Source organism: Bufo bufo, chromosome 5 (assembly GCF_905171765.1).
Source record: "Bufo bufo chromosome 5, aBufBuf1.1, whole genome shotgun sequence".
NCBI lineage: Eukaryota > Metazoa > Chordata > Amphibia > Anura > Bufonidae > Bufo > Bufo bufo.
Window position 1 is genome coordinate 137,327,740 of NC_053393.1, and position 13,441 is coordinate 137,341,180.

Genomic DNA, 13,441 nt, shown 5'->3' on the forward strand with positions numbered 1-13,441 from the left:
GCTTTTAGATCTTTGTATCAGTTGTTTCTGTGATGTAGTGAAATATAATTACATGCACTTCATACGTTTCAAAGGCTTTTATCGACAATTACATGACATTTATGCAAAGAGTCAGTATCTGCAGTGTTGACCCTTCTTTTTCAGGACCTCTGCAATTCGACTGGGTATGCTCTCAATCAACTTCTGGGCCAATTCCTGACTGATAGCAACCCATTCTTTCATGATTACTTCTTGGATTTTGTCAGAATTATTGGGTTTTTGTTTGTCCACCCGCCTCTTGAGGATTGACCACAAGTTCTCAATGGGATTAAGATCTGGGGAGTTTCCAGGCCATGGACCCAAAATGTCACGTTTTGGTCCCCGAGCCACTTAGTTATCACTTTTGCCTTATGGCACGGTGCTCCATCGTGCTGGAAAATACATTGTTCTTCACCAAACTGTTGTTGGATTGTTGGAAGAAGTTGCTGTTATAGGGTGTTTTGGTACCATTCTTTATTCATGGCTGTGTTTTTGGGCAAAATTGTGAGTGAGCCCACTCCCTTGGATGAGAAGCAATCCCACACATGAATGGTCTCAGGATGCTTTACTGTTGGCATGACACAGGACTGATGGTAGCGCTCACCTTTTCTTCTCCGGACAAGCCTTTTTCCAGATGCCCCAAACAATCGGAAAGAGGCTTAATCGGAGAATATGACTTTTCCCCAGTCCTCAGCAGTCCATTCACCAAACTTTCTGCAGAAGATCAATCTGTCCCTGATGTTTTTTTTGGAGAGAAGTGGCTTCTTTGCTGCCCTTCTTGACACCAGGCCATCTTCCAAAAGTCTTCGCCTCACTGTGCGTGCACATGCGCTCACACCTGCCTGCTGCCATTCCTGAGCAAGCTCTGCACTGGTGGCACTCCGATCCCGCAGCTGAATCCTCTTTAGGAGACGATCCTGGCGCTTGCTGGACTTTTCTTGGACGCCCTGAAGCCTTCTTAACAAGAATTGAACCTCTTTCCTTGAAGTTCTTGATGATCCTATAAATTGTTGATTGAGGTGCAATCTTAGTCACAATATCCTTGCCTGTGAAGCCATTTTTATGCAACTCAATGATGGCTGCACGCGTTTCTTTGCAGGTCACCATGGTTAACAATGGAAGAACAATGATTTCGGGCATCACCCTCCTTTTAACTTGTCAAGTCTGCCATTTTAACCCAATCAGCCTGACATAATGATCTCCAGCCTTGTGCTCGTCAACATTCTCACCTGAGTTAACAAGACGATTACTGAAATTATTTCAGCAGGTCCTTTAATGACAGCATTGAAATGCAGTGGAAAGTTTTTTTTGGGATTAAGTTAATTTTCATGTCAAAGAAGGACTATGCAATTCATCTGATCACTCTTCATAACATTCTGGAGTATATGCAAATTGCTATTATAAAAACTTAAGCAGCAACTTTTCCAATTTCCAATATTTGTGTCATTCTCAAAGCTTTTGGCCACGACTGTACACTGTACCAAGCACAGCGCCATACATTGTATAGCGGCTATGCTTGATATCGCAGCGCAGGCCCATTCACTTGAATTGAAGCAAGCTGTGCCTAGGCCATGTGACTGATGAATATGACAGGAGAAATAAAATTAGACTCATACCTCCGCACAATATGAAATAAAGTGCAGGTGTACATTACCATGGCTGACATGTAAAAAGCAAACAAACAGTATACGTGCAAAGAGCTTCACATTTTCATATATAGTAGGTGTAACAGAAATGCAATTCAGACAAATCCATGTTTCCAGTGTTTGCATGTGTCTTGTCATGTGCAGCTACATACGTATACAGTTTTTTCGATGAATGTGATGTCACTGGCCACATCACTCACTGGAGAGCTAATTGGTGGAAGTCAGACCCTCACTGATCAGATACTGAAGACTTATCCTGAGGATAGGTTATCAATATTCTGTTTCCAGAAATGCCCTTTAAGGATTTATGTGAAGGTAAAAGGAGAAGAATTATTTTATTAACCTCTTAGGGACCAGCCTGTTTTAGACCTTATTGACCAAACGTTTTTCTTCCTTTTTTCATCGTCGGCTTCCAAGAGCTATAACTTTTTTATTTTTCTGTCTGTGAAGCTATATGAGTAGGGATGAGCGAACCCGAACTGTATAGTTTGGGTTCGTACCGAATTTTGGGGTGTTCGTGACACGGACCCGAACCCGAACATTTTCGTAAAAGTCTGGGTTCGGGTTCCGTGTTCGGCGCTTTCTTGGCGCTTTTTGAAAGGCTGCAAACCAGCCAATCAACAAGCGTCATACTATTTGCCTACTATTGGCATGGCTGTAATTGGCCAGTGCAGCATGTGACCCAGCCTCTATTTAAGCTGGAGTCACGTAGCTCTGCACGTCACTCTGCTCTGATCAGTGTAGGGATAGGATGCAGCTGCTGCTGTTAGGGCCAGATTAGGCAGTGATTTACTCTTCAAAAACACTTACTGAAGTGATCGATGTACAGCTGTGTATCGTTCAACCTCTGCTATTTAATTGCTCACTGTTTTTAGGCTGCCCAGAGCGTTTTTCTGTCACTTTTTTCTGGGGTGATCGGCGGCCATTTTGTGTCTTGTGGTGCGCCAGCACAAGCTGCCACCAAGTCCATTTAACCATCAATAGTGTGTTGTTGTTTTTTGCTATATCCTACATCAGGGGCTTGGCTGTGCTTGCTATTTTATTGAGGGGTGAAATACAATTGCCAAAATAGCAGTACCCTAAATCTGGTGTTTCAGCTGTGGCTAGCCAATTGTAATACTGTCTGCTGTCTGGCAAAGGATATATTTTTTTCTGGGTTGAAATACAATTCCCAAATTAGCAATTACCTAAATCAATTTATATTCAGCTAAATCTGTTTACTGCTGTGGCTGGTCAAGTTATTTAGTGTCTGTCAAAGCACAGTTTTTGTTCTGGGTTGAATTTCAATTCCCAAATTAGCAATTCCATAAATCAGTGGTTTCTGCTGTAGCAGGCCAAGTTTAAATCTATTCATAAAAGGGTATATTACATTGAAGGTGCTGATAGGGTAATTCTCAATAACTTCACACGCTACCGTGCATCTACAAGTGTAATTCTGTCCGTAAAGGGATACCTGTCATCCATCCAGGGCCAGGGCCTAAATACTAGGCCTACAATTTATATTCAGCTAAATCTGTGTTTACTGCTGTGGCTGGTAAAGTTATTTAGTGTCCGTCAAAGCACAGTTTTTGTTCTGGGTTGAATTTCAATTCCCAAATTAGCAATTCCATAAATCAGTGGTTTCTGCTGTAGCAGGCCAAGTTTAAATCTATCCATAAAAGGGTATATTACATTGAAGGTGCTGATAGGGTCATCCTCAATAACTTCACACGCTACCGTGCATTTCCAAGTCTAATTCTGTCCGTAAAAGGGATACCTGTCATCAAGGGCCTAAATAATAGGTCTACAATTTATATTCAGCTAAATCTGTGGTTACTGCTGTGCCTGTATTAGTTTAATACGGTACCTAAATAGATAGCCAGATAGTGTTAGTTGCCTGTAAAAATGGCCTGAATTTGAATTCAATACATTGGGCCAAATAATTTTTTTCTTATTGTGGTGAACGTTAACAATGAGGAAAACATCTAGTAAGGGACGCGGACGCGGACATGGTCATGGTGGTGTTAGTGGACCCTTTGGTGCTGGGAGAGGACGTGGCCGTTCTGCCACAGCCACACGTCCTAGTGTACCAACTACCTCAGGTCCCAGTAGACGCCAGAATTTACAGCGATATTTGGTGGGGCCCAATGCCGTTCTAAGGATGGTAAGGCCTGAGCAGGTACAGGAATTAGTCAATTGGGTGGCCGACAGTGGATCCAGAACGTTCACATTATCTCGAACCCAGTCTTCTGCAGAAAGCGCACAGATGGCGCCTGAAAACCAAGCCCATCAGTCTGTCACATCACCCCCATGCATATCAGGGAAACTGTCTGAGCCTCAACTTATGCAGCAGTCTCTTATGCTGTTTGAAGACTTTGCTGGCAGGGTTTCCCAAGGGCATCCACCTAGCCCTTCCCCAGCGGTGGAAGACATAGAATGCACTGATGCACAACCACTTATGTTTCCTGATGATGAGGACATGGTAATACCACCTCAGCATGTCTCTGATAATGAAACACAGGTGCCAACTGCTGCGTCTTTTTGCAGTGGGCAGACTGAACAGGAGGTCAGGGAGGAAGACTGGGTAGAAGACGATGCAGGGGACGATGAGGTCCTAGACCCCACATGGAATGAAGGTCGTGCCACTGACTTTCAGAGTTCGGAGGAAGAGGCAGTGGTGAGACCGAGCCAACAGCGTAGCAAAAGAGGGAGCAGTGGGCAAAAGCAGAACACCCACCGCCAACAGAGTCCGCCTGCTACTGGCCACCGCCATCTGGGACCGAGCACCCCAAAGGCAGCTTCAAGTAGTTCCCTGGCGTGGCAGTTCTTCAAACAATGTTCTGACAACAAGACCCGAGTGGTTTGCACGCTGTGCCATCAGAGCCTGAAGCGAGGCATTAACGTTCTGAACCTTAGCACAACCTGCATGACCAGGCACCTGCATGCAAAGCATGTACCGCAGTATAGTAAACACCTTAAAAACAAGGAACTCACTCAGGCTCCCCCTGCTACCTCTTTTGCTGCTGCCTCGGCCTCTTCCTCTGCCTCTGGAGGAACGTTGGCACCAGCCGCCCAGCAAACAGAGGATGTACCACCACCACCACCACCTCCGTCACCAAGCATCTCCACCATGTCACACGGCAGCGTTCAGCTCTCCATCTCACAAACATTTGAGAGAAAGCGTAAATTCCAACCTAGCCACCCTCGATCCCTGACCCTGAATGCCAGCATTTCTAAACTACTGGCCTATGAAATGCTGTCATTCAGGCTGGTGGACACAGACAGCTTCAAACAGCTCATGTCACTTGCTGTCCCACAGTATGGTGTTCACAACCACCACTACTTCTCCAAGAGAGCCGTGCCTTCCCTGCACAACCAAGTATCCGATAAAATCAAGTGTGCACTGCGTAACGCCATCTGTGGCAAGGTCCACCTAACCACAGATACGTGGACCAGTAAGCACGGCCAGGGACGCTATATCTCCCTAACTGCACACTGGGTAAATGTAGTGGCGGGTGGGCCCCAGGCTAAGAGCTCTTTGGTGCACGTCCTTCCGCCGCCAAGGATCGCAGGGCAACATTCTTTGCCTCCTGTAGCCTCCTCCTCTTCTTCCACCTGCTCATCCAGTCAGCCACACACCTTCACCACCAACTTCAGCACAGCCCGGGGTAAACGTCAGCAGGCCATTCTGAAACTCATATGTTTGGGGGACAGGCCCCACACCACGCAGGAGTTGTGGCGGGGTATTGAACAACAGACCGATGAGTGGTTGCTGCCGGTGAGTCTCAAGCCCGGCCTGGTGGTGTGCGATAATGGGCGAAATCTCGTCGCAGCTCTAGGACTAGCCGGTTTGACGCACATCCCTTGCCTGGCGCATGTGCTGAATTTGGTGGTGCAGAAGTTCATTCACAACTACCCCAACATCTCAGAGCTGCTGCATAAAGTGCGGGCCGTCTGTGCGCGCTTCTGGCGTTCACATCCTGCCACTGCTCGCCTGTCTGAGCTACAGCGTAACTTCGGCCTTCCCGCTCACCGCCTCATATGCAACGTGCCCACCAGGTGGAACTCCACCTTGCACATGCTGGACAGACTGTGTGAGCAGCAGCAGCAGGCCATAGTGGAGTTTCAGCTGCAGCACGCACGGGTGAGTCGCACTGCGGAACAGCACCACTTCACCACCAATGACTGGGCCTCCATGCAAGACCTGTGTGCCCTGTTGCGCTGTTTCGAGTACTCCACCATCATGGCCAGTGGCGATGACGCCGTTATCAGCATTACAATACCACTTCTATGTTGTTCCCAGCCGCCACTACTTCTCCAAGAGTGCTGTGCCTTCCCTGCACAACCAAGTATCTGATAAAATCAAGTGTGCACTGTGCAACGCCATCTGTGGCAAGGTCCATCTAACCACAGATACGTGGACCAGTAAGCACGGCCAGGGACGCTATATCTCCCTAACTGCACACTGGGTAAATGTGGTGGTGGCTGGGCCCCAGGCGGAGAGCTGTTTGGCGCACGTCCTTCCGCCGCCAAGGATCGCAGGGCAACATTCTTTGCCTCCTGTAGCCTCCTCCTCCTACTCGGCTTCCTCCTCCTCTTCTTCCACCTGCTCATCCAGTCAGCCACACACCTTCACCACCAACTTCAGCACAGCCTGGGGTAAACGTCAGCAGACCATTCTGAAACTCATATGTTTGGGGGACAGGCCCCACACCGCGCAGGAGTTGTAGAGGGGTATTGAACAACAGACTGATGAGTGGTTGCTGCCGGTGAGCCTCAAGCCCGATCTGGTGGTGTGCGATAATGGGCGAGATCTCGTCGCAGCTCTGGGACTAGCTGGTTTGACGCACATCCCTTGCCTGGCGCATGTGCTGAATTTGGTGGTGCAGAAGTTCATTCACAACTACCCCGACATGTCAGAGCTGGTGCATAAAGTGCGGGCCTTCTGTGCGCGCATCCGGCATTCACATCCTGCCGCTGCTTTCCTGTCTACCCTACAGCGTAACTTCGGCCTTCCCGCTCACGGCCTCATATGCGACGTGCCCACCAGGTGGAACTCCAGACTGTGCGAGCAGCAGCAGGCCATAGTGGAGTTTCAGCTGCAGCACGCACGGTTCAGTCGCACTGCGGAACAGCAACACTTCACCACCAATAACTGGGCCTCCATGCGAGACCTGTGTGCCCTGTTGCGCTGTTTCGAGTACTCCACCAACATGGCCAGTGGCGATGACGCCGTTATCAGCGTTACAATACTACTTCTATGTCTCCTTGAGAAAACACTTAGGGCGATGATGGAAAAGGAGGTGGCCCAGGAGTAGGAGGAGGAGGAGGAAGAGGGGTCATTTTTAGCACTTTCAGGCCAGTCTCTTAGAAGTGACTCAGAGGGAGGTTTTTTGCAACAGCAGAGGCAAGCTACAAATGTGGCCAGACAGGGCCCACTACTGGAGGAAGAGGAGGACGAGGATGATGAGGAGGAGGAGGTGGAGGAGGAGGAGGATGAAGCATGTTCACAGCGGGGTGGCACCCAACGCAGCTCGGGCCCATCACTGCTGCGTGGCTGGGGGGAAACGCAGGACGATGACGATACGCCTCCCACAGAGGACAGCTTGTCCTTACCTCTGGGCAGCCTGGTACACATGAGCGACTACATGCTGCAGTGCCTGCGCAACAACAGCAGAGTTGCCCACATTTTAACGTGTGCGGACTACTGGGTTGCCACCCTGCTGGATCCCCGGTACAAAGACAATGTGCCCACCTTACTTCCTGCACTGGAGCGTGATAGGAAGATGCGCGAGTACAAGCGCACGTTAGTAGACGCGCTACTGAGAGCATTCCCAAATGTCACAGGGGAACAAGTGGAAGCCCAAGGCGAAGGCAGAGGGGGAGCAAGAGGTCGCCAACGCAGCTGTGTCACGGCCAGCTCCGCTGAGGGCAGGGTTAGCATGGCAGAGATGTGGAAAAGTTTTGTCACCACGCCACAGCTGACTGCACCACCACCTGATACGGAACGTGTTAGCAGGAGGCAACATTTCACTAACATGGTGGAACAGTACCTGTGCACACCCCTCCACGTACTGACTGATGGTTCGGCCCCATTCAACTTCTGGGTCTCCAAATTATCCATGTGGCCAGAGCTAGCCTTTTATGCCTTGGAGGTGCTGGCCTGCACGGCGGCCAGCGTTTTTTGTCTGAACGTGTATTCAGCACGGCAGGGGGCGTCATTACAGACAAATGCAGCCGCCTGTCCACAGCCAATGTGGACAAGCTGACATTCATAAAAATGAACCAGGCATGGATCCCACAGTACCTGTCCATCCCTTGTGCAGATTAGACATTTATAACTACCTCCCCTTAACAATATATTCTTGTACTCCAGGGCACTTAATTCAATCCTCTTTTTTTTATTTTACCATTATATTGCAGGGCAACCCAAAGTTGAATGAACCTCTCCTCTGTCTGGGTGCCGGGGCCTAAATATCTGACAGTGGCCTGTTCCAGTGGCTGGTGACATGAAGCCTGATTCTCTGCAATGGGACCTCTGTCCTATGTCTGGGTGCTTGGGGCCAAAATATCTGACAATGGCCTGTTCCAGTGGTGGGTGACGTGAAGCCTGATTCTCTGCTATGACATGAAGCCTGATTCTCTGCTATGGGACCTCTCTCCTCTGTCTGGGTGCCGGGGCCTAAATATCTGACAGTGGCCTGTTCCAGTGGTGGGTGACATAAAGCCTGATTCTCTGCTATGACATGAAGCCTGATTCTCTGCTATGACATGAAGCCTGATTCTCTGCTATGGGACCTCTCTCCTCTGTCTGGGTGCCAGGGCCTAAATATCTGACAATGGCCTGTACCAGTGGTGGGTGACGTGAAGCCTGATTCTCTGCTATGACATGAAGCCTGATTCTCTGCAATGGGACCTCTCTTCTCTGTCTGGGTGCCGGGGCCTAAATATCTGACAGTGGCCTGTTCCAGTGGTGGGGGACATGAAGCCTGATTTTCTGCAATGGGACCTCTCTCCTCTGTCTGGGTGCCGGGGCCTAAATATCTGCCAGTGGCCTGTTCCAGTGGTGGGTGACATGAAGCCTGATTCTCTGCTATGGGACCTCTCTCCTCTGTCTGGGTGCTGGGGCCTAAATATCTGACAGTGGCCTGTTCCAGTGGTGGGTGACATGAAGCCTGATTCTCTGCTATGGGACCGCTCTCCAATTGATATTGGTTAATTTTTATTTATTTTATTTTTATTTTAATTCATTTCACTATCCACATTTATTTGCAGGGGATTTACCAAAATTTTGCTGCCTTTTGCAGCCCCTTTCCTGGGCTGTTTTACAGCCTTTTTAGTGCTGAAAAGTTCGGGTCCCCATTGACTTCAATGGGGTTCGGGGCGAAGTTCGGGTCGAGTTCGGATCCCGAACCCGAACATTTCCGGGAAGTTCGGCCGAACTTCTCGAACCCGAACATCCAGGTGTTCGCTGAACTCTATATATAAGGGTTTGTTTTTTTACGTGACAAGGTGTAGTTTTTAATGGTGTCATTTTGGGGTACACATAAATCTCTGATTAACTTTTAATAACTCTTTCTGGGAGGGTGATGGGAAAAACAGCAATACCGCCACTGAGTTTTTACATAAAAAATTTTACAACGTTCATTTTTCGGTAAAAATAACATGATATCTTTATTTTCTGGGTCAGTTCAATTACAGCGTTACCATACATACCTACAGTGTTTTTTGCTTTACTAGTACTTTTATTCAATAAAACCCCCTTTTTTAAAAGGAAGAAAATCTTTTTACATCGCCGCTTTCCAAGACCCATACATTTTATTTTCTTTCTATGGAGTTGTGTGAGGGCTTGATTTTTCGGGACAACTTGTTGTTTTCATTGGCATAATTTTGGGGTAAATTATGCTTTTTGATCAATAGTTAATAACTTTTTTCAGTGGCAATGAAGAATAAATTACCAATTCTGTCATTTCTATTTTTTTTTTACGGCATTCACCGTTGGGGATAATTTACATGATTGTAGTTATGGATGCAACAATACTAAACATATGGGGGAGATTTTATTTTTGCTATTTTTTTTTCATTGAAAAGCATATTTTGAATTAAAAAAAACATTTTTTATTGGATTTTTTTATTTAATATATATATTTTTTTAACCACTTATTAGTCCCACAAGGGGACTTATAAGAGACAATATTCTGATTGTTTTTAAAATACAATGCACTATCCTTATAGTGCATTGCATTTTAATGTCATTGCTGTATCAGAGAGGCCCCAGGCCCCAGTCAGCCATTTTCAAACATCGACACCCCATAATCACATTTGCAGGGTGCCGATGGGAGACAGAGGGAGTCCGCTCCCTCTGTCACCACTTACATGCAGCGGGCACCATTGCCAACAGTATGTAAGGGGTTAAACAGCCCAGATCGGCACTTCTGCCAGTCCAGGCTGTTAGAGCAGGAGCGCAGCTCTCATGTGAGCCTGCCGCCATGAAAAGGCGACGGCTCAGCCTAAGGTCCCTTAGGGCCCTTTCACACTTGCGTTGTCCGGATCCGGCGTGTACTCCATTTGCCGGAATTACACGCCGGATCCGTTACACCGCAAGTGAACTGAAAGCATTTGAAGACGGATCCGTCTTCAAAATGCGTTCAGTGTTACTATGGCACCCAGGATGCTATTAAAGTCCTGGTTGCCATAGTAGTAGTGGGGAGCGGGGGAACAGTATACTTACCGTCTGTGCGGCTCCCGGGGCGCTCCAGAATGACGTCAGGGCGCCCCATGCGCATGGATGACGTGATCCATGTGAGCCGCACGGACGGTAAGTATACTGATCACCCGCTCCCCACTACACTTTACCATGGCAACCAGGACTTTAGTGTCCTGGCAGCCATGATAACCATTCAGAAAAAGCTAAACGTCGGATCCGGCAATGCGCCGAAACGACGTTTAGCTTAAGGCCGGATCCGGATTAATGCCTTTCAATGAGCATTAATTCCGGATCCGGCCTTGCGGCAAGTGTTCAGGATTTTTGGCCGGAGCAAAAAGCGCAGCATGCTGCGGTATTTTCTCCGGCCAAAAAACGTTCCGGTCCGGAACTGAAGACATCCTGATGCATCCTGAACGGATTTCTCTCCATTCAGAATGCATTAGGATAAAACTGATCAGGATTCTTCTGGCATAGAGCCCCGACGACGGAACTCTATGCCGGAAGAAAAGAACGCAAGTGTGAAAGAGCCCTTAGTGATCACTGTAAAAAGGCGTATGGGTAGTCACTAAGGGGTTAAATATTGATTATGTGAAGATCTACAGTAAGTCATTCTAAGTAGATTACTGTAAGTATAAATCTGGAGCAGAACTTAATATGGTATCAGGTTTCATTTCAGTGAAAGATAACGTTTAAATAGTTGAAAGCAATGAATGTACTTGTATTGGATTTAGTATATGCTTGTAAAAGGCTATAAGATGCTAGATAAATCTCATGTTAGGTTTCATGTCAAACATTATATTTTTGGTAACATACACCTGAGCAATCATATCAATGATTAAATGGTTTCAGCTTTAAAACAGACTTGCACTATGTCCTGAAAGGAAATGAAAAGAAAAAAGAACACCCTATAGCATAACAAACAATGAAAACATGGATTGAACATCCTACAAAGTGTAAAACAATTGCAATGGTCAACATGCATCATTTGGGACTTTAATCAAAATTTCAAATTATGTAAGTAAAAAAAAATATGAACTTTTCCAAAATTAGCCATTTGCCATGAATTACAGTCATAAATTATGAGTGGTGTCCAATATGTTCTCTACCTCAATATGAAAACAAAATTTTCTGAGAAAGTTGAACTGAATACTTTCTAAGTTAATCCCATTTGACAAGGCTATTTTCACACTCGCATTTGGTGTGAATCCGTCATGATCTGCACAGACGGATCCATTCAGATAATACAACCATCTGCATCCATTCAGAACGGATCAGTTCGTATTATCTTTAACATAGCCAAGATGGATCCGTCTTGAACACCATTGAAAGTCAGTGGAGGACGGATCCGTTTTCTATTGTGCCCAATTCTGTCATAGAAAACGGATCCATCCCCATTGACTTATATTGTGTGCTAGGACAGATTCCGTTTTTTTGCGTTCCGTATACGGACCTTATACGGAAACATTAATTTCAATGGATACGCAAAAAAAACTGAAGGTACTTCGTATGCCTTCTGTTTCCGTATTTCCGTTCCGTTCAAACATGGAACATGTACATGTCCTATTGCCCGCAAATCATGTTCCGTGGCTCCATTCAAGTCAATGGGTTCGCAAAAAAAACAGAATGCATACGGAATGAATTTGTATGTCTTTCGTATACATTCTGTTTTTACGGAAGCATTTATTGAAAATTTTATGCCCAGCCCAATTTTGTAATGTACTTACTGTTTAAACATTATTGTTTGCTTCCGTTTCCGTTTGCGATCCGCAAAAAACAGATCAAAAACGGAAACCAAACGGAAAAACGGAATGGCAAAATGGAACGGAAACACTACTGAAACCAAAAAACTGAAAAACAGATCAGTTTAAAACAGACCGCAAAACCATACAACTTTTTGCAGGAGGCCTTACACTGACTTTGACCCGAGGATCTTCCCAAATCATGGCCTCCACTTTATGGCACATTTTCTTTGAAGATTCTTCAACAGGTTGCCCTGAACGGGAATCATCTTCAATTGATTCCCTACGACATTTAAACTGCTTGGCCAAAACTTTACTTGGTGGTAGGAAGATGTATCATCACCATATATAGCAATCATCCTTTCATAGATCTCTATAGGCTTCTTTTCTTCCTTTATAAGGAATTTTATCACGGAACAAACTTCCAAATCCCTCACTTTCTTTGTACTGTAGATGCATACTATGCTGCACTTGCCATTCTGTCACTTCCAGTACTTTTATCAGACTGAACTGCTACTGTGTGGGTTGCATGGACAGACATGTCTCAACCTGCACACACAAGCTCAGCTCTATAACTGACAGAACATGCTGGGGTCGATAACATATTGAACATCCAACCCTCATAGAACAACAGCAGTCTCAAGTCTGGTTGTATTGTCATTCAGGTGTTTTGCAGCAATATTATTTAAATAAACCCACTGTAAGTAATTTTTACTAATATATATATATATATATATATATATATATATACACTGCTCAAAAAAATAAAGGGAACACAAAAATAACACATCCTAGATCTGAGTTAATTAAATATTCTTCTGAAATACTTTGTTCTTTACATAGTTGAATGTGCTGACAACAAAATCACACAAAAATTAAAAAATGGAAATCAAATTTTTCAACCCATGGAGGTCTGGATTTGGAGTCACCCTCAAAATTAAAGTGGAAAAACACACTACAGGCTGACCCAACTTTGATGTAATGTCCTTAAAACAAGTCAAAATGAGGCTCAGTAGTGTGTGTGGCCTCCACGTGCCTGTATGACCTCCCTACAACGCCTGTGCATGCTCCTGATGAGGTGGCGGACGGTCTCCTGAGGGATCTCCTCCCAGACCTGGACTAAAGCATCTGCCAACTCCTGGACAGTCTGTGGTGCAACGTGACGTTGGTGGATAGAGCGAGACATGATGTCCCAGATGTGCTCAGTTGGATTCAGGTCTGGGGAACGGGCGGGCCAGTCCATAGCATCAATGCCTTCATCTTGCAGGAACTGCTGACACACTCCAGCCACATGAGGTCTAGCATTGTCTTGCATTAGGAGGAACCCAGGGACAACCGCACCAGCATATGGT

General features: G+C 46.2%; 1 protein-coding gene across 1 annotated transcript in view; it reads right to left on the reverse strand.

Annotated features, from left to right (window-relative positions):
• Window positions 1-12,893: 12,893 nt before the first annotated feature.
• SNTG1 (syntrophin gamma 1) overlaps window positions 12,894-13,441 on the reverse strand; it is a gene marked incomplete at its 3' end in the record, with an annotated part of 293,950 nt that continues 293,402 nt past the window's right edge. Inside the window, exon 18 of the mRNA XM_040433887.1 lies at window positions 12,894-12,922. Coding sequence (XP_040289821.1) covers window positions 12,894-12,922 — 29 coding nt within the window. The remainder of the gene's footprint in view (window positions 12,923-13,441) is intronic.